Below are 22,113 nucleotides of genomic sequence, written 5' to 3'. Positions count from 1 at the left end.
CGCATTTATAAAAGCCCAACATTAGATGCAAACACTTGATTGTCTTCACCAATGATAATGGGAAGGTTAAACTTCCCGGTGATACTCCACTAAATCCTCTGCTGGTTTTAGAAGTCTACTCTGTGATTTGTAATTTATTTATTCAGTAAGGAGCGATTGAGTGTGTATTATGTGCCAGGAGCTACACTTGGAACTGGAGACAGAGAGATGAAGGACATGGTCTGTTTGCTTGAGAAGTTCAAATCTATTAGGTCAAACAGATTAGTGAGAAGATGGTTAGAGGACAGTACGATAAGTGCTATGATGAAATGTGCTAAAGGTCCTCTGGAGGAAGAAAGGAGGATACCTGGAGTAGGTCGAATAGTGGCCCCCTGAAAGATATTCTAGGTCCTAACCCCTAATACCTGTGAATGTGACCTTTAGAAATGGGGTCTTCACAAATCTAGTTAAGATTTGCAAATCTTACCTTGAGGTGGTACCATCCTGGATTTAGCACAGGCTCTAAATCCAGTGATTGGTGTCTTTATATAAGAAAGAAAGTCCTATATAGCACCCTCAGGAAACAGCAGTGGTGGCTTGCCTCATCCCGGCATGTTCGGTATCGTGTGGGCTCACCAGATGAATATGCAAGCAAGCTCAGCATGTTTGGGGAACTGCATCTGGTGGGATAAGGCTGCTGGTGAAAAGTGGCAAGGAAGCCTTCTGCAGAGGAAGGCAATGTACAGGCTCTGTGCCACTTGCTGGTGTATTTATCCTGTCATTTAACCTTCACCCCAACTTGAAGAAGAGGTAGTCATGTCTTCATCTCACAAGTGGGCAAACTGAGGCTCACAGAAGGCTTGTAACTTGCTGAAGGTCACACAGCTAGTGACTGAATCCAGGTATCTCTGATTCTAGGGACTGTGCTGTTTTACCTCCACTGTGCTCTATAAATTAGAAATACATTTTGAGGGACTTGAGCCTAGATATTTCAAAAATAACATTAGCTCAGGAATGAGGGCAGCTCGTGTTGTAGGTGAGCCATCGCTAAACATCTAGGAAGACAGATAACCAGGCAGTGGTGAAGGCTCGAGGCCCGGCGGGTATGTGCAGCATGAAGCCAGCCATTAATCAGACAAGCTCACTTAAGAGGACCCTGGGCTTTGACTTTGAAGACAGCCAAAGAAAGGTCAAATATATGTTTTTCAATCCTCCAGCAAGCAGAGCTCTTTGGAATTCTTTGCATTCTGCAACATGGTAATTAATAATTCTAATTCTGTATTCCTTCCTCGGGATCTTGAAGCATGGCATTGAAAAATTATACCTCTTCAACAAAATACAAACAACAGTGTGATAACCCTGTGAGGTAGGGTTTCATTTCATTTACCTTTAGTTCCCCAAGTCAGTGTCTTTTTTCCCCTAGATAGATTTCCTCTCTGTGTATGTAACTAATGCTAATAATATCAATAATTATTATCTTTTGAGCACCTGACTCTAAGCGCTCAACCTGCAGTAAATTTTTTTTCCTCATGACAACCATATAAAGAAAGTGCTGTTTTAATTTCCCATTTTTCCATGAGGAAAGTAAGGTTTACAAATGTGTCTCGGTAAGTTCTAGGTTACACAGCTAGAAAAAGACCTGACGTTTGTAGCCAGGCTGCCCATGTCCCAGAGCCAGTCATCTGACCGTCCAGGTGTCCATCTGTGTTAGGTATTTGAAAGGGCAGGAGTGGGGAAAACTGCAAACTTCTTCCTTCTTTTTCTCCTTTCATCTTTCCCTCCTCCCTTATTTCTACCCTCTCTCTTTCCCTCTCCACTCCTTTAAAAACGCAAACAAGCTTTCTCCCATTGGGGAGAAATTCTGGAATTCTCAGTCTCTGCCTTGTAATTAACTTTTGCTTGGGCATGTCATCTAGTTCCTGTCCTCTTCATGTCCTCATTCATTACAGAATGGTTCCATTGCAGATTGCCTTTTAAGAGTCTTGTGGAGCGCTTTTTAAACCAAAGCACAGAATGCTTTATGAGTCTGAGACATCGCTCCACTTTCAAGGTGGAGGTAGGAAATGGAAAAACCCTCTCAAGAGCTCAGCTCCACCCAGATGACCCAGCTACTATCACTGCAGCCTGGATTCATATCTCACTCAAGGTTTAACATCTCATTCCATGTGGTTATATAAAATCACAGAATGCTTTTCCCGGGGAGAGGTTACTGGAATTTGTTTCTTAAAAGTTTCCGGACCGTGACCTCCAGAGGTCACAGTATAATATAGGTCTTGACTCCAATATGGCATGCAGCAGGAAACCTTCTGACCTCCTCACCCCGGGCATTCTCCTCAACTGCTTTTCACAGATAGAACTTTCAGGTTCCCATTTTTAGCGCTCCTGTAAATGCTGAACACCACATTTTGAATTGCTTTCAGAGTTTTTGTTGCAAAGATAAAACTTGACTGTTGTCTTAGGTTTTTACATTGTGGGACATCCTTAACTAGCTTCCTGGATTTTGCTTTTTGAGATTTGAACACCAGCTCTTACTCTGTTCTTCTTCTTAGGTTTTTGTCTTAATCCCTTATTGTTTTCCTTCCTGTTGATTCTAGTCTTCAACAAACTCTCCTGAACTCTGCCATCAGTTTATATGCCAGTTAGGGAAGACAGATCACAAGTTTTCACACTTGGGAAGAAATTGCTGCACTATATTAACCTAAGAGACTATATTAACCTATATTAATATAGGTTAGTCCTAATCTATAGGTTAGTCCTATAGTCTCTAACCTATATTAAGAGACTGACAGATTTAAGAGGAACTGACCATTATTGTGCACTTATGTTCATGGGCACGGTGAAAAATACTTTATATGCACTATTTATTTAATCCCAGTAATATCAGCGTGCCATAGGTTCTCTTATTGACCTAACTATACAGATAAGGAATTTGGTGCTAAGGAGATTAAGCAATTTTCAAAACAAGGTCAAGCAATCCTTTTATAATATAAAAATGTAATAAATCAACATATTTTACACCTTAAATGTACACAATGCTTTTTTTTTTTTTAATGTCAGTTATATCTCACCCAAGCTGAGGGGTGAGAATCAATCAGCTAATAAGGGTTGGAACCGGGACCGGAACCTAGACCTGTTTCCAGAGTCATAACCATACACCAAGCCGTAGGCTCTATGGAAGAATTCCACAGACACCCATGTTGTTTGAGTAATGTGTGAATGATTGACCCCTACGTGCAAAAAATCAGGGCCGAATATTCCTCATTCCCAAGTTTTTAGAGATTTTTTTGCTGCATTGCTCTTCCTTTTATGTGATTCTTCCATTTCTACATTTCAGAGACTTTAAACTCAAGAAACTTATTCATATTCAGCATTTTGGCTATGCTTTCCTAGGAAAAAGCCACCAGTTTTATTCTGAATGAAATTGGAATTACAGGAAAATAAGACAATATTGGCAGTTCTGAATTGTTCGTAAGAGCAGTGAGTACCTGAGGAGGAAGGCAAAGTAGAAGTGGCTCTTCAGTGAAATAGCCCAAAGCCTGGGTTAGTAGAATACCAGCTACAGAGGCGCCTGGGTGACTCAGTTAGTTGAGTGTCAGACTTCAGCTCAGGTCATAATCTCACAGCTCATGAGTTCAAGCCCTGTGTCGGGCTCTGTGCTGTCAGTGAAGGGCCTGCTTCAGATCCTCTGTCCCCCACTCTCTGTCCCTCCTCCACTTGTGCTCTCTCTCTCTCTCAAAAATATTAAAAAAAGAAAACGGTGGGGGAGTTGCCTGGGTGGCTCAGTGGGTTAAGCGTCTGACTTCAGCTCAGGTCATGATTTCATGGTTTGTGGGTTTGAGCCCCACGTCAGGCTCTGCGCTGACAGATTGGAGCCTGGAGCCTGCTTAAGATTCTGTGTCTCCCTCTCTCTGCCCCTCCCATGCTCACACACACTCTCTCTCTGGAACATAAATAAACATTAAAAAAAAAAAAAGAATACCAGCTACAGTCACTGTGTCACAGTCACTGTATCTCCTTCCTTATGGCCCATCTCCCAGCAAGCTCTGTGCTCCTCTGGTTCCACCAGTGGTGCTCCATGCATCTGTCCTTCTGCATGTGCTCTTGCTCCCCACCCCTGACTTGACCCTCCTTGGCCCCAAACTGTCTTGTTCCTTACTGTTTTTCTGATTCAGCTTAGGCATCTGCTGTTGTGTAGACCTCTTTTTGATCTTCTAGAAAGACGTTTGTGTAGGCAGTATTGCTAGGATATATAAAGCACGACGTGATCTGTACACTCTACCCCTCAGGGCTTCTGCACTTGCTGTAACCTCTGCTTGGAACACTTTTCTGCTTGATGGCTCACTCCTTCTCCGCTTGTGTCTTTACTCAGCTGTCACCTGCTCAATGACACCTTCCACAATTGCCCTGTTTAACTGTAACCCTCCCCTGCTGTCACCTCCCCCTACCCCACTCTCCTGCTCTCTTGTGGTTTTCACTATATCGCTTGTCATCATCTACCTTACTGTGTCACTTACACACTTATTTTGTTATTGTATATATTCTCCCACTAGAATATAGACTCATAAGTTGAAGTATTTTTTATCTATTCTTTGTAATTCTTGGTTCTCAGAATAATCTTTGGCACAGAGGGTATTCAGTAAGTATCTGTTGAATGACTAAATAAAAAGGACTGTCTACCTTTGCTAACCTTTGACACCGTTGACATGTTGAGCTGGATAATTCTTTGCTTTGGGGCTGTCCTGTGCATGCGGGATGTTCAGCAGCAGCATTTCTGGTCTCTGCCCACCAGTACACCCACCACTGCACTCCCCCATTTGTGACCCCGGAAAATGCCTCCAGACATTGCCAGGTATCCCCTGGGGAGGGGAGGATTGCCTCAGGGAGAATCATTATAATAGACTTTCAGATTCTGGAGGATAGGGATCATGTCTTACTAGAGTATCTAGTGTCTGAACACATAGTAAATGATCCATTTTTAAAACTGAATTGATCTGACTTGGTCAAATGTTGATCTCAAATTTCATGATACAGTTCATGACACAAAACTGACTTCTCAAACTTTGTTTTCTTCACATAATTGATGTACTCTACCAAAATACACAGGTTTAATATCACCAGAATTCAAGATGATAGAGAGGAAGGCAGAATTGCAAACAACATGACCCTCATCCTTAGGAATCTCACAGTCCAGTCAGAGAAGCATATATACAGCCTCACCCCGCCTCTCCCCTCCAAAACAAAATGCAAAAGGATGCACTATCTCTCCTTTCAACCATGGTCATTCCCAACTAATTTTTCCTCTGAAAGAGATTTTCAGTAAAGGCTCATATAGTAAATATTTTGACTTTTCAGGCCACATGGCCTCTGTTGCAACTATATCCCTAGAGAATAGCAACATTTACTTTTATCACTCTTTCTAGAGCTAAGACCAAAATCTGAAGATTAATCTAAAAGTGACTCTGTGGCCCCACATACTGTCACAGAATGCTGTGGGCTAGAAGAATACAGTGATTACCAAGGATGTGTGAAATAAGTGCCTAGTTTAAAGTGCAGGTTTAGCGGGCTGGAGAAGTAAGTCATTGAATGATAGCTTGTTTTAAAAATGATAGAGAATAGAGTACAGTGCAAAGCAGTGCAATGGAAGTCAATACAATAGAAAACATCGGAATGCATTACACATACTGAGAGTCAATTTTATATTACTGGTTGTGTGTATGTGAAGGTTTCTGAATAAAACTTACAGCCTACTATTTAGAGTAGTAAAAAAGATTAGCAAAGCATTATGTTAAACCAAATAACTAGAATGATGGACAGAACAAAAGAGTCTGTATGCAGATATCCAGGCAGTACACTACTGTGCCTTGAGGTCACTAACAAATCCAGGAGGTGGATGGGAAATGGGAAGATGGAGAGGATGGTTTGCAGGTGCTAACATGCTCCTGTTTGCCTGCACGACTAACTGCATTTTCTTCTAATGCTCCGTCTCTAACCTTGATGTGAGTTATAAACACTGACTCGTTTTCATCTTCTATTCAATACCTTTCTGCAGGACAAACCTTGACCTGAAATGTCCCTTTTCCTGTGCTTCTCTTCTTGGCAAAAATCCCATTCATTCCTCCAGACCCAACTCAAATGCCAGCTCTGTTGAAAAGCTTTGCCCTAAGTCCATCAGGCACAATTTATCACATTGTCTTCTATGTTCTGTCGGCATTTTATTCATATTGCCATCATAGCATTTTTTGCATTTTATTCTTGGTTTTATATGTGTTTTAGATGTCTCTGCCATCTCTCACCTAGCTATAGACTTCTCAGCACCCAGCATGTTTTCTGCACACAGTAGGTGGGCAAGCTCAAAATGGTAATGACTTAGAAAGAGGTGATTGGTGCTGGACTCAAAACCCAGATTACCACTTAGCAGTGTGACCTTCCACTTCTCTAAGCCAGCTTTCTCATCTGACAATGAGGATAACATGGCTAATCCACAGTGCTGCTGCTGTTAGGATGAAATGGAATATAGTCTTTAAGGCCTTAATAGGTCTTCCATAAATGGAATTCACCATTACTATTGTTAGTATTATTAGTGTTGAAAAGGAGAGTGCAAAGGGCTATTTCAGCTGTGGATACACACACACATAGTAAGAAATAGGGGTGATGGTGACCTGGAGGCAATAGTTAAATATCAACTTGTGCAGTATACTGTGTGCTTAAGACCAGAATAATATGAAAATGGAGAGTTGTAGACATCTGGATGTTTGGTTTTATGTATCAGACTAGCCATCTGGATGATTTTTTTTAATTTTATTTAACGTTTATTTATTTTTGAGACAGAGACAGAGCATGAACGGTGGAGGGTCAGAGAGAGGGAGACACAGAATCCGAAACAGGCTCCAGGCTCTGAGCTGTCAGCACAGAGCCTAACGTGGGACTTGAACTCACGGACCGCGAGATCATGACCTGAGCCGAAGTCGGCCGCTTAACCGACTGAGCCACCCAGGCGCCCCAGGATGATTTTATTCTTAGGTTTTTTCTGCATTTTAACTGTTTTTTTGCAGGGGGGAAGAGATTAAGGAGGTAGAAATGGGAAAAAAGGGTTAAAGTAACAGAATTTTGCTCCTGGAGACACCTAATAGACTTACATTGTGTAAAGTTGGAGCAGAGTTTCTCAGTCTCAACACTGTTGACATTTTGGGCCAGATAATTCTTTGTTATGCAGGGCCAACCTATACATTACAAGACGTTTAGCAACATCCCTGTCCTCTACCCACCAAATGTCATTACCGCACTGACCCTACTTGCCATCTGTGACAACCAGACATGTTTGAGAGGGTCTTTGATACGTACCATGTTCTGAAAGAAATGAGGAATAAACCAAAAAGCAAACATAGAGGTGATATCACCTTTGTTACTGACAGCTGGGTTGAAGAAGATGAGTTTAAGTCGGTAAGACAAGTTAGTTTGCTAAGAATGAACACAGAAGAAGGCTGACTTACCAACCAGGTTCCAGGGAGGAAGGCATCATCTGGGAGGTAAGGAAAATTGATTCCATCTGAATGAAGGCAGCTCATTCCCAAGAAAGAAGTGGGGGTGGCCATGGAGTTTTGGTAAGCACGAATAGGTTTTAAATATTTCCTCCCCATTTGGAGTTTTAGGTGCACATAATCAACTTAATTATAATCTTGGCTCATAAGTCCATGTAATCATTGGTCCTTGGTAGTCAGCTATTATTTATTGAGGTATCTTGATGGTTATTTTTAAAGGCTGTAATTCACATCTAGTAACTATCCAAAACAAAGCTAGAAATGTAACAATTACATACTTCTAATGGTGCTTCCAGCCTTCTTTCCTGCTTCTCCCACCTGAGAATCATCACCCTGATACATATTCTCCCCAAATTTACCAACAGAATTTAATTCCTCTGCCTGCACAGGTCAGAAATGAGCTCGAGGAAAATGCTTCCTCAAGGAAACCAGGAGGAAAGAAAAGAGTTTCCTTTTATCAGATGGTGCTGAATGAAACTTGTATGTTTCCTTATATTTTGTCAGCATACTGAGTATCCCTGGAAACTAAATATATGCCCAGAAAACTTTCTGAGGATCCTGCAAAGTGTTTGGACCTTGAATGGTTATTACTTTTTTGTTAGTGTAAAACCAGCGTTGTCACATTGAACACATGATGATGATACTGGGCATCTGCAAACCTATATTCTCATTTTGTTCCCTACATGTCCAAGTTTTGTTTCACATGCTGAGACTTTTTGAATATAAAACAAGTAGTCTTTCTGTGGATTAATGCTCCCTCAATTTTGAGTTTTCTGGTTTTCTTGCACAATGAAGAGAGTCCCTTCAAAAACAGAATAATACCATTTCAGAGTTGGTCCAGGGCAACATCTCCCCCAGGATATGACATTAATAACAAATGGCATTGTAATGGCAGAATCAGGTTTTTAATTTCATTGCATATTTGTAATGTATTCAAGTCATGCTTCGAATTAGTGGTTGACAAAAGAGCAACATACCCACGATGCCTGAGTTTTCCTGAGTTTGCAAAGTAGCTATGATTCCAAGTTTCACTGTAAGCCATGTGATAGAACTAAACTCATCAAGTCAAGGAAGGAATGACCATGAGCCTTCATTAAAGAATAAGCTCCATGGCATAGGGATCTTTTCTGTGTAATCCTTGGCACATCCAGAACAAAAACCGGTGCATGATAGTAGTGTTCTTTGGGAAAACAGAATACTAGTGATAAATAACAACAGTCACCTCCAGGTCCTGAGCACACTATACCTGTAGTGCCCTGTGCTGGGTGGTTTGCACTGGCAGTTCAATGTAACCTGCACAGTGTAGGTGTTTTTGTCATTATTGTTTGTTTTGTTCTCTGGGGTCCAGAGAAGTGAAATAATTTGCTGTAGGTGACATAGCTCTTAAATGCAGAACAAGGGTTTGAGTCATGTGGTTCTCCTATCCTGTCTTCCCAGAAACTGGAAAGAAACTTCCCAGAAACTGGAAAAAGCTGACTTGGCTTTTTGTTTTGGTTATACCATCCAGTAAGTAATGCTGTGCAAAATTATAGGTCCTCTGAGCATCAGAATCTTTGTTTTTGAAATGTTGGGCTGATAGTTGATCAAGAAGAACCAGATATAAATAATGTATCCACAACCTTCAGTTTAGGATGCCAGTGTCTTTTGATGTCTTGTAAAGTATTCAAAGAAATACTTTGCATTGATCTTGATTTCCGGTAGTTCAAGTTTTGGATGACATGTTCCTTCTTTATTTGCTTTTCTGTTTTTTTTTTTTGTTTTTTTTTTTTAATTACTTTGTCATACTCTCTGAGGTTTGAGTAGGTAATGACTTTCTGTTCCAGATAAAGTCCATCAAAAAGTACTGTGTGCCTAGATTTCGTAAATTGTGACTAGGCTCAGACACAAATGGAGATTAGATAAGATGAACATGAACAGCTCCCTACCCCCCTTCTTTGGTGCCATACGTGCAATTTGGACATATTTATTTTTTCTTTCAATTTATAGACCATTTACTTAGCCCTTATGGAACTATCCAAAAAAGAACAAAGCTGCCCATGTGAATACCAGACTGCAGATTAACCTGCACTGTAACATATAAAGAAAAGGCAAGGCCTGTAGCCAAAGAAGTCTGCTTGAATCTTTGCTCTCTTGCTTTGCTACCTGAGTGGCCTTAGACAGGGTACTTTGTTTTTGAGCCCTGCTTTTACCTTTTTTGTGAAAGAAACCGTAACACCTATCTGTCATTTCCATGATAAAGGTCACTACTACCATTATTAGAAACTAAATCAAGCATAAACAACAAGGGATGCCTTTAACCCATCTTGGGGAAGCCCTACTCCTTGTCAAATGGGCTTATATTGTCTGGGTATTAGGCAATTTGTTCCCACTCCGTGCTTCACCGTCATGACAATATTGGCATCAATCAATTTTATTTAACAAAATAGTTATTTAACACTATGTGCCACACACTGTTTAAAGGCCCTTACAAACACTAATTCATTTCGTCCTCACAGCACCCTATTTATTATGACATCTGCATTCTTAGAACATTACAAACATTATGCTTGCCACAAAACCTTGATCATTTCTTCGTAAGAGTTGAGTAAGTCAGGAGGAGCACGCACGCATATTATTAGGAATCTGTTTAAGTGTGTGTGCACATGCACATACAGCTCTGGCCCAAGTGCTGTTTGTTTCACTAAAGAAACCCAAGCTGAGCTTCTTGCTTCCTAATTCCTGTCGTCTTTTGGGGTCACTTGAAACTGCTCCTTACCAGCTTTCCATCTGCCATTTCAGCCTGCAACAACACTTTATTTTTTGTTACTAGCTCTGGTGCAGAGCTATATGTTAAATATCCTACTTGAAATGTCAGTCACCAGAGGCCAAATGTGTGATTTTGCAAGAGATTTTGTATATGTTTGTATGCATATGTTTATATACATATTGGTTTGTGATGAACATACCAAGGCTGATGTGGTCCAAATGTGTTTTGCATAGTCTTAGGGTACTAAGATGCTAGAAAATGGGAAATCATATTTGAATAGCAAGGTACACGCTGTCTGTCCTCTGACAGATGCAAAGGAGCTCACGATTAATTACTAAGCTACAGAATGTTAAATTATCCAGGGGATGTTAAATGATGTGGAAAATGGTAATATTGCGAGAAGTTCTATGTATTTGAACTAGTGTTCAACTCTCCAGAGGTTTTTATGTAGCTTTCTAAAAGTTAAACCCATATTATTTGGGTGATGATGGCAAAATATAACGATGACATTTTTCCAGTGTGGCATATTTCTAGCAGCAATTAAAAGCATTTGCTCACCTAGGTCTCTTGTGAATGAAAGAAACTCAGTGGTAACAAGTTGCAATCATCTTCATTAATGACAAATTTTGCGGTTTTGGTACACTATATTATGGGTTATGCTGAAGGGTTTGATCATAAATTATCCAGCATGGAAGTGTTGAGGAATTGTTAGAAAAAGAGTTTTCTTGTCAGAATAATTTGCAGAATATAGGTCAGTTCATTCAGCAACTACCGTGTGCTCAGGTTCTAAAACTACGGTACAGTGGGGAGCAAGAACAATCCAGTTACTTGTCCTGATGGGTCTTACAGGCCAGTGGATGAAATAGAAGGTGGTAACTAATTAGACATAAGTGAACAATTATAGGTGGTACTGCTAAGGAGAGGTTCATGGAGCTACACAGCTAGTGGGTAATATGGGAAACCAACCTGGTCTCTGAAGGTTAACAGGGCAGCACTGAGTTGGGGTTTGGTTTATCAAAAGACTTAACAAAGAATACATCCTTTGAAACAGCATTTGCACATTGAAGCATTTCTCCTAAAGGAATAATTTGAGGTGTATTGAGCATTTTAGCTATAAGGACAAGGTAATGTTTTACTATGGAATTGTTGGAAACATCTTAAGTATCCAACAGTAAGCACTTAGTTAAATTTATGTCATCAAAAATTATATAGACTATTCCAAATCTTTTAAAGTAATATACAAATGTTTTTATTATAATAAAAGATGTTTTAAAAATAGTTACAAAGAGTAGTTTCAAAATCGTATTTAAAATGCCTTTGCGTTTGGGGCACCTGGGTGGCTCAGTCAGTTGAGCATCCAACTTCAGCTCAGGTCACGGTCTCGCGGTTTGTGGGTTCGAGCCCCGCGTTGGGTTCTGTGCTGACAGCTCGGAGCCTGGAGCTTACTTCAGATTCTGTGTCTCCTCCTCTCTCTGCCCCTCCCATGCTCATGCTCTATCTCTCACTGTCTCTCAATAATAAATAAATGTTTAAAAAAATTAAATAAAATAAAATGCCTTTGCTTTTGACCCTACCCTATCCTTTCTAGTTTCCTATTTGATTTAAAATTTATCAATAATCAGAATAATAGCAATAGTAATAGTTGCTCATACTAACTACCCCTTAGCACATGCCAGCCCTGTGCTAAATACTTAATATCCATTATTTCAATTGATTTCATATAAACCAGTGAAATAGGTATTATGTTTATTTCTTTTTGTATACAGAAACTTTTAAATATGTCAACACATAAGTATTCTTTCTGCAACGAAGAAAGAATTGTTTCTGTGTTCATGCTGTTCACCATGAGTTTCCTTATTGCCATCTTATCTAAGAGAAATCTCTTACTATTATTATTATTTATTTATTTATTTATTTATTTATTTTTTTGTGACAGCTTTCTGCCAAGAGGGCTGCAGGTACGGTGGAACATGTGTGTCTCCTAACAAATGCGTCTGTCCTTCTGGATTCACAGGAAGCCACTGTGAGAAAGGTAACCTTGCCTGTTTTGTTATTTTGGGAGGATAGGGAGTGGAGACAGAGAGAGAATCTTTCATAGAGAATGCAACTCTTTCTCTAAGTATGGTACTGTGGGTTAACTTGGTACCTTAAGTTTTGATGGCAGGTGTTCCTCTTCCAAAGAGGGTACATTTTGATTACAGAGTATTAGGGATCCTCCCTTTGAAAATAGGGCTTCATTTGCCCGCTCTCCAGCGTGTCTAATTTAGCAAGGTTGAGTCTTTTCTCTGCTGTAGTTTGCTGTGTGCATTTTTAGTGCTAATTGGAGATAAAGCCTGATGAACTGACCTGCCCAACTTATCATCTATTGGGTAGCATAACATGCAACTATTGGAGTTGTAACAATCTGCTGCATCAACAGAATCTAGATTAGAACCACATGCTCTTTGCGTAAAAGCACATTAAATAACTCTAGCAGCAGGTTTATTGGTGTGCTCGGAATTTTATTCTAATATTGGTTTATAATGAACATTATCGTTCATGGACCTGATAATATAAGCCGATTAGTATTGGTAAGATTCCATTATGTGCATCTTTCTATTGGCAATAAATGTAATGTTTACACTTGGTGCTATCTGGTGAAATCCAGCTCTCTTATTAATTGAAGACGTCCTCCTACCTTTGTGTGAGTGAAAAGTGCCATTCGATGTCAGTGTGCCAGTGTGTGCAGTCAGTGCAGGCAAGGGGTTTATGCCACGTAAGGATGAACATTTCAGTGTATTTGCCCATGAGTTTTGTTAGGGTCAAACCACTGTATTGTGTTTTTCTGAGAAGGGAGTGTCACACTTGACGCTTACCATAGAATAGCATAGAAAAATGGAAACAAGATGTTGTCATCATTATTCCTCTTAGTTGATGAGTTTGAGGGTGTCTTCCTGTAATGCCAAAGATCGAAGCAAAGCTCCTTTCCTTCATGTTTAAAGTTTTCATATTTTTAATGAGCCCAAACTGTCCAACAGACTACATTGTACTACCTATATATTTATAAGGCAGCCTGAGTCTTTATAAAAATATTTCAAAATTTACATAAATTATTCAACAAGGAAGTCAGTGACATGCACACCATCGTTTCCATATTTTGTGATATTATCCACAAATCAAGTCACATTTATTAAATAATAATAATTGGCTTATCCTTAAGAAGAATGTGTCAAGAAGCCAAGTTCTACTTCTGAGCAGCATATGAGAACATTACCCCACGGAGCTGAAATATTCTTGCCAAAAGCAAAGACACCAAATGGTAACTTAGCACACATGTCTTTACTGTAGTACATTTGATTTTGATTACGTTTTCTAAAATTAAAAAAAAAAATCTGAAGGTTTCCCATTATTTCCTCTAGAACTGCTGTGTTTCCCTAAAATGAGTATCCAGGGATTAATGGGGACAGAATGGTGATGGTGATGATGTTGATAATGATGGATACCACTCCTACCAATAGACCATTTATCATGTACCAGTTATGTGTCAGGCCTTTAAAATGAGTGCTTTAATATTAACACACAAAAGAGACTGATGTCCCTGCTCCCATTTTACAGATGGTAAACTAAAGCTTTATCCAGGTTGGCAACTTCTCTAGCCACTTCTGCAGTGCTACAGAGCCACTATTAGAACTGAGAATAAAATATAAGTTGCATTGCACAAAGCCTGTGGTACAAACCCTTGTGTGTGTTTCTCAAGGATAATACATGGACTTCCTGTTAAAATCCAGACTCCTGGGCTACCACCCCAGACCTGGTGAATCAGGAAGTCTGGGCGAGGGCCCACAAATCTGTACTTTCACCAGGTACTTCAGGTTGCTGTTATAAACTAATTGTTAAATTGTTACTGAGATATTTAGCCAGAACATCTGTAAAGTTCTTACTCTTTTTACCTTTTAAAGAATTAGGGGAGAGCATTTATCTTAGACCAATGCCCGAGTCAATGGCCGCTCATGAAAAATTAACTGTCGTTTCTGAGGACTTGTTGATTTGACCTCTGGCCTTTTCTCTGCTTGATAAGGGGTTAACTGAATCAGTGCTTATGTTCCGGTCCATAATGTGGAGCAGGAAAAATAGAGATGAAGGAGAAAAGACCAGGGGAAAAACGAAACAAGGACAGGCAGGACATGGGTTCCTACATAAATGTTACGGTTGTTAAATTTGAGATTGACAATTGCATTTTCATGAATCTTTGCAGTTATTATAAGGTTAAAAAAATAAAACAAGGTTCTCCACGTGTACTGCTATCTGCCATCAGTAGCAAAGCCATTCCATTAAATGCTGGCCAGTATTCTTTTTTTTTTTTTTTTTAATGTTTACTTCTTTTTGAGAGAGAGAGAGAGACAGGGTGTGAGCAGGGGCAGGGGAGGGGCATAGAGAGAAGGAGAGACCCAGAACTTAAAGTGGGCTCCAGACTCCATGCTGTCAGCACAGAGCCCAATGTGGGGCTCGAACTCACAAACCGTGATATCATAACCTCAGCCCAAGTCAGATGCTTAGCCAACTAAGCCACCCTGGTGCCCCATAATGCTGGCCAGTATTCTAATTCTGTGAGATTTTTTGTGAGGATCAAGTATACATTTTCCAGGCAGTTGTGTGCAAGGGATCTAGATGAATCTAGGATAAACACTGAAAACCTGTGCCATATCTTATCTGAATTATTTTGTCACATTGATCATTAGCAAGAAGCATTAAGTAATTCTGTTTGCCTTTGAATAGTGATGTTGGATGCCTTGAGTCTCAGAGTACAAGGGAAAATGCAAACACATTATGAATGTCTCATAGCATGAGTAGACTAAATCTTTTATTTGGTTTGTTTCACTTTCAGGGCTAATTAAACGGTCCCATTCGAGCTATATAGAATTCACTTATGTTTCGTCTTAAAAATGTTTCCATTGCCCCCCCCCCCCGTTATTGGTTTTATCCATTGTGATATTCAGCCTTTCAGAACATAAGTATATTTAGTTAAATCATTGAAATAATTTGTTAAAAAAATGCCTGTTTTGAATTTAATGAAGTTAAGACTCCCACCTGTGTTTTTTATGTTACCACAAAGATAAACAACCCAGCATTTATCTTCTATTGATGAGATTTTAGTAAATGTAAGCTTTTTATAACCCCGCTCAGGATAAGCAAAATTTTATCTTCCTTGGTTTTTGGACAGTATATTATGTTGGTCCTTCTCTATGCCCTTACCTTTGATTTGGTTTCAGCATAAACATTGAGATGTGTAATGAGAGATGAGTGAAGAATCAGAAGTCATTTTGCTACTTTTTTAGGATAGAGCAGCTAGAGAAAGCTTTCTTGTTAACTTAAGGGAGCTAATAGGACATCATGCCAAAGTGACGTAACGTAGCCAAACATAAAACAAAATGAAACAACACAAAGTCCTCCCAGAGACTTTTCAGTGTGAAATCAAGGAGCTGCACTAAATCCAAAAATAGGTAACCTACCAGAAAACAGCAGAACATCATCTTCTGAGAAGTGAATGAGAATAAGCTTTCTACTTGGCATTAAGCAAATGTGCAAGCAAGAACAAGTAGACATTACATATAAGGTATCAAATTATGTCCAGCTAAAGGTTTCATAAACTTGACAGTAGTGACCTTGTGGACCAGATAGTTCTTGGTTGTGGAGGGCTGTCCTGTGCATTGTGGGTTATTTAGCAGCATCACTGGACTCTGTACTCACCAAATACCACTAACTGGGTCATCCCCAGCCAGGACAAGCAGAAATGTCTCTTGACATTGCCAAATATTGCCTGGGAGGCAGAATTAATGCCTACTGACCACACCGGGTTAAGATGTAGCATTTTAAAAAATCTTTACAAAAATTTTATGTATGTATGCACACACACATATGTATTTTAGGTAAATGTATCTCAGTATTATAATATATATAATATAATATATATAATATATATAATATATATAATATAATATATATTATATATAATATATATAATATAATATATATAATATAATATAATATAATATAATATAATATAATATAATATAATATAATATAATATAATATATATAATATAATATAAGATAATATAAGATAATATAAAACTTATAAGCATTTTTTGGCAGATAAAACATTTTTAGAAGTGCTTAGAGCCACTATAATTAGAAAATTCTTGACCATCCAAGAACCAGAATCTGGCTTATATCCACCATGTGCTCTGTGAGATGCACCTGCTTATTGTCATAGGCACCAGGTTGATGTGGAAGCTCGGTCTACTTTCTCCCACTGACAGAATAAACAGGTGAATGCTCTAACCGCACTCAACAAGTAAGTTACTCTAACCCTTGTGTTCTAAAGGAAGAGAAAACCCTTTATTCTTTCTTTTTCTTTTTACAAAGTGCTTTTAATATGTGTAGTAAGAAGATAATGTCTCATAATATAAAACTTAGACACACACACATCGTAAATGGAATATTCTCTAAAATGATTTCTCTCTGACGATACTAGGCAGTCAGTTTTAGAAAGCGTTTTGACTGGGATATAAATGAAGATGTTCTCGTCTGGTGGTGGTACAGACAAGGCATCTAATTTTACTACATTTTCCTACTTGTATATTTCATGAATTCTAAGCTGTATACCCAAGCACTTATAACCAGGATCTTGTGAATCAGACACAGTTGGACAGTACTTATCAAACTATAGGCTAGACCATAGCCTAATGTAAAAAATTATAAAGAAATTATACTGATATCCTAAAATTAGCAGACCTTGACTTTCTCCCACATTGCTTCAGAAATGGGTTCCTTTATTGTAAATATTGTTCAATAAACTCACATAACCTCTCATTGAACCTCTCATAATCTGCAAACCTTACCAAAGTATATTAAGTACCTGATCAAGAATATTCAGTTGGGGGGGGCACCTGGGTGGCTCATTTGGTTTAGCATCTGATTTCTGCTCAGGTCATGATCTCGTGGTTCATGAGTTTGAGCCCTGTATTGGGTTCTCTGCTGTCAGTGTAGAGTCCGCTTTGGATCCTCTGCCCGTCCTCCCAGCCCCCAACCTTCTCCGCTTGTATGCATGCACACACATGTACTGTCTCTCTCTCAGAAATAAATAAGCATTAAAAAACAAAAAATTTTTTAAGGATATTCAGGGAAATCAATAAATAGCAAAAAGCTTAACTGTGTTATCCATTCACAATATAATGTCCAATAACTATTTTCTTATTTTGATTATCTGGATTTTCTAATATAATAAATATTATTTGTGTTTATTTTAAACTTTTAAAAATAATTTCCTACTACAAAGAACATAAAAAGTCACATAAAGGACTTCATTTTTCTTAGTTATGGGGGGGAGAGGGTAGTCTTTTAGCTTTTCCTTAAAGGGAAATGACTTTTTTGCCAGATAATTTGTTCTTTTCCCTGTGCCACAGGGACTTGCAGACATAGAGACAGAGGGTAGCAGTTTGCCCTGAGTATGTTATCTATCCACCACGTAAAAAGAAACAAAGACTTCTGTAGTCTTCCAAATTTTAAATATTGCTTTGATTTTGAGAGAGCTCTGCTGGCATTCATCTGTATGCATTTTCCCTGCCCACTCTTGTTTCAGGAAAAACTTTTAGAGCTTTTAAGAAGATGGATAATAGTTCCATTCTGTCAGTGGAAAAGAGAGTATTTTTTCAGTTTCTTCTCCAGGTATTACGAGACTGTGGGGAAGGCATGTGGAAAGAGAGTGTAAATGTGCCCCCTTCGAATTCCTAGCAGTCAGGAGATTTATTTACCGTTTCTCATCATGAGCTTTCTCTGGTTGTCTGTCACATGGTGCAGGCTTGGTAAATGGCAGCTTCTATTCCTAACATTGCTGCTGTTGTACAACCAATAGCTGCTTGAGTAAGCAGTGCTTTTGTGGCATCATTTAAAAGGGAAATATAAGGATCTGAGGTTTCTCTGAGTTGAACCACACAGATGCTCTGTTAAAATTTCATTAAAGTTAGATGACTGGGAATTGGTTTGAGGAGCTGTTCACTTCTCTGAAGGTTTCCAGAAATAGAGAATAGCAGAGAAGAGGCATTGTAGTGGAGGGAGAGACGAGCCCAGACCCACCATCACTAAGATCATTCACCTTGAGTACCTTGTTTGGTACCTTCTTCCTGTCCTCAATTCTACCCACTCAACTTTTCTTCTTCTTTCAGCTATGATGGAGAAATTCAGCCTGAGATCTAACATACTTTCCCATGGCTCCAAAATGCTGTTGCCACTTAAGTCTTGGAGCTATCTGGAGCTATGTCAAAACCCTGTCCTTTACCTGCCAGGGTCGCCATTTTGTCTGGTTTCAGGCATAGGGAAAAATTCCTCAAGCCATTTTTCCTTCTCATCTCCTTGATACAGAGCAAGTTTTCAAGTCATATCAGTACAACTTTTGAGAGTGATACCTTTTGTTCACAAATAGGGATATGGACTATAAATTAGGTTAGTAGTATAGAGGGTAGTATAGAGGACTGGAGTAAAGGACAGAGGCCTAAGTTCTGATAATAGATCTGCTTCACGAATTAGCCTCTGTGAAGTGAAACTTACATTAGCCCATCTCCCATCTATTGTAAGTCCCCAAAGTTTTTCATTTACTTCTTGTGAGGCAGCTAGTTTCAGCCTTTTGAACATCTATGAGAACACATATGCATGTATTCAGCCAGTCACTAGTGGAGTTGGGGTTCTGACCCATGTATTACTGAATCCAAAGTTCATACACCTTCCAGTAATGTTTCCTCTTTTTAAAAATTTCCTTAATGTTTATTTTTGAGAGAGAGAGGCACAGAGTGCGAGTTGGGGAAGGGGCAGAGAGAGAGGGAGACACAGAATCTGAAGCAGGCTCCAGGCTCTAAGCTGTCAGCACAGAGCCCAACACGGAGCTTGAACCCATGAACCGTGAGATCATGATGTGAGCTGAAGTCAGACGTTTAACCGACTGAGCCACCCAGGTGCCCCTAATCTGTTTCCTCTTGATCACATTACTTGTGTCCAAGGGCAGTTGAACCAAATGAGTTCTATAGGAGGCCAAATAAATTATGTTTTCCTGTGAAGAATGAGCCATAATTTCCTACTTCCTTATGTGCATTGTTTTTACATATTCCTTTCAAAATTTTTGGTGTGCCTAAGGCAGGAAGAGAATAAAGAAAATAGGGATAAAGAGTACAATCTCTGAAGCCACACTAGCTCATTTTAAGTTGGGGTTTCAGAATATATGATATGATATCAGATATATGTAATGTTTCTAAGCTTGTTTACCACTAAAAAAGGAATATCGCTATCATTTATTTCATAATATTATGGTGAGATTAAATGACATAATCTATTTAAATCACTTGGTAGAGTGCCTGGCATACAATAGGTATCTGTAAATGATATTTATCATTAATTCTGTTCTCAATTTACCAGTAATAAAACTGAGATTCAGAAACAATAGGCTACTTCCCCAAGGACACTTGGGAATTATTATTTTTTTTTTGCCATTGTTTGTTTCCCATTTGTTGGTGTTGAAGATTTCACACCAGGTTCTCACAATATTCTTGATAGCATAGATGACTTTGTACCTAGGCAGACGTGAGACCTCATTGAAAAGGCTACCCACAGTTCCATCTACAAATATTTCCTTACACCTTTGTGGATTCTCCAAATTCACATAGGAAAAACAAACATTCTGATTCTCAGTTCAGCATCAGGAAACCTGGATGCTATTCCCAAATTCTACGCTTTACTAGCTATGTGATGGGGGCAACATTAGCTTTTTAGTGTAAAATGAGAGTAATCATCTTAGAAAACCCTGAAAGTGGTCTGAACTCATTCATCAAGCTTGCCTAGGAATTTATACTGAGAGAATAATCAGAGATGGACACATAAATGAGGTTTGAGGACATACCTAGAATCTTCAAAGGATGGTATTTTAAATAATAATACATTGGAAGAAACCTAGATTTATAACAGTGGAGAATTAGTGGAATAAATTATAGGCAACGATTGTATGGGACCTTTCAAACCTATGAAGGAAGAAGACTATTTAATGAGATGGGGGATATAATGTACAGTCAAGAACATAAACTCTGGAACATTCTGTCTAATTCTAAGGCCTTACTCTATCATCTTGGAAAATTACTTCAATCTTTTGTGCCTTCCTTTCTTGATTTAAAAAATATGCATAAAAACAGTACTGCCCCACTGGAAAGTATTTTTAAGGCACCTGGGTGGCTCATTTGGTTAAGCATCTGATTCTTGATTTTGGCTCAGGTCATGATATCACCATTTGTTGGATCAAGGCCCACATTGGGCTCTATTCTGACAGCTCAGAGCCTGCATGGGATTCTTTCTCCCTCTCTCTACCCCTTCCCTCCAAAAATAAATACATAACTTTTTTTTATTTATAAAATTTTGTTTATTTTTGAGAGAGAGGGAGAGAGAGAGAACACAAGTGAGGGAGGGGCAGAGAGAAAGGGGGACAGAGGATCCGAAGCAGGCTCTGCACAGACAGCAGAGAGCCCGATGCAGGGCTCAAACCCACAAACCATCATTATGACCTGAGCTGAAGGCAGCTGCTTAACTGACTGAGCCACTCAGGCGCCCCTAAATAACTAAATTAAAAAACAAAAAAGGAAAATATTTTTAAAATTTCCTGGTATCTGGTGTGCCTTAGACATTATGAATTAAAAATGGCATGTTCAATAGGAGTCCAATTTTTATGCACAGACACACATGCACTATACACAGATAGAATGCTGGGAAGATGTTGATCTCACTATGGCTTATCAGGTCCTTGTGTTACTGGGAGCTTTAAGGACCAAAAATTATCTCAGTTAAGCAATTAAGTCAATATTGTGTTAATGCCAAGTAGAAGCTTTTTACTGTTCACACTCATTGACCTGCTTCAGTCCGAGAAGTCTGCAGTAAGAAGCCAGGTATGGGCAATTTCCCTCCTTTTCCCTTCAATATCCAATTTTAAAGTTCATAGATATCATCAATCCTCCTCAGGGTGAGAGAGATTTATAGGAAAGAGGACACAGCCTCACATAACAGGTACAGTGGTCTTCCAGCCTCGAGGCTTTCTGGATGGGAGATGATGTGCAGTGGCTAGTGTTTCCTCATGAGGCGCTTTGGTGAGGGTCTTTGGTCACTAGGGATTTCCAAATGAAGTTCCTCTGACATGGGCAATCCTTTCACCCTTCTGCAGCTCTAAGTTTGTGAAGGTCCTCTCCCCTGTTGTGGATCCTTTGCCCTGCAGGATTCACATATGATTAAGTGGAAGCTCTGACTCTCTTCTGTAGGAAACGATACCTTTCCCCTCCATCGGCCCAAGTGCAGCCCTCTCATGATGTAGTTTTTGTTTGTTTGTTTTTGTTGTGCTATGTGGCTGAGGCACCCATAGATCCAGGCACTGACCTTTAGACTTTTGAGGTATGTCAAATGCCAGTTGCTATGTCCCTCACCATCCAGGGGACATTTCTAGGTGTACTTGAAGTGTGTCACCCTTAGATGAGTTTTCAGAGAACATTCTTACCTCTATCCCCATACCCACCCTCAAAAGTGACCTAGAACTGACAGCATGCCAAACAGCTTTCTCTAACAAGATCCTCACTTTTGGCCTTGCCCACATCTCTTGCTACATCTCTGGGCCTTTGTTTACAGAGCTGTAAGGTGGTTAATGGTTAATGTAGGCATAGCTGATTTTGGAAGTGTTATAAAGGTAGTCGAGCACTCAGCTTTGGAATATAGAAATCCTTAATATATTATCATCTGCCAACACTGTGACATGGGAAAAGTCCAGTTTAAATATCCTATTACATTTGAGTTCATT

The 22,113-nt window shown here is 39.3% G+C and overlaps 1 protein-coding gene across 2 annotated transcripts in view; it reads left to right on the top strand.

Moving 5' to 3' along the window:
- Positions 1-22,113, top strand: part of NELL1 (neural EGFL like 1) — an 862,696-nt gene that overhangs the window by 620,051 nt on the left and 220,532 nt on the right. For both annotated transcript variants that reach the window (XM_027072989.2, XM_027072988.2), the window contains exon 15: positions 12,200-12,295. In XM_027072989.2, the coding sequence (XP_026928790.1) occupies positions 12,200-12,295 (96 nt within the window). The remainder of the gene's footprint in view (positions 1-12,199; positions 12,296-22,113) is intronic.

The sequence above is a fragment of the Acinonyx jubatus genome, chromosome D1 (assembly GCF_027475565.1).
Source record: "Acinonyx jubatus isolate Ajub_Pintada_27869175 chromosome D1, VMU_Ajub_asm_v1.0, whole genome shotgun sequence".
In the NCBI taxonomy this organism is placed as follows: domain Eukaryota; kingdom Metazoa; phylum Chordata; class Mammalia; order Carnivora; family Felidae; genus Acinonyx; species Acinonyx jubatus.
The sequence above is the reverse complement of the archived record's forward strand: the minus strand, read 5'-3'. Positions and strand labels throughout refer to the sequence as shown.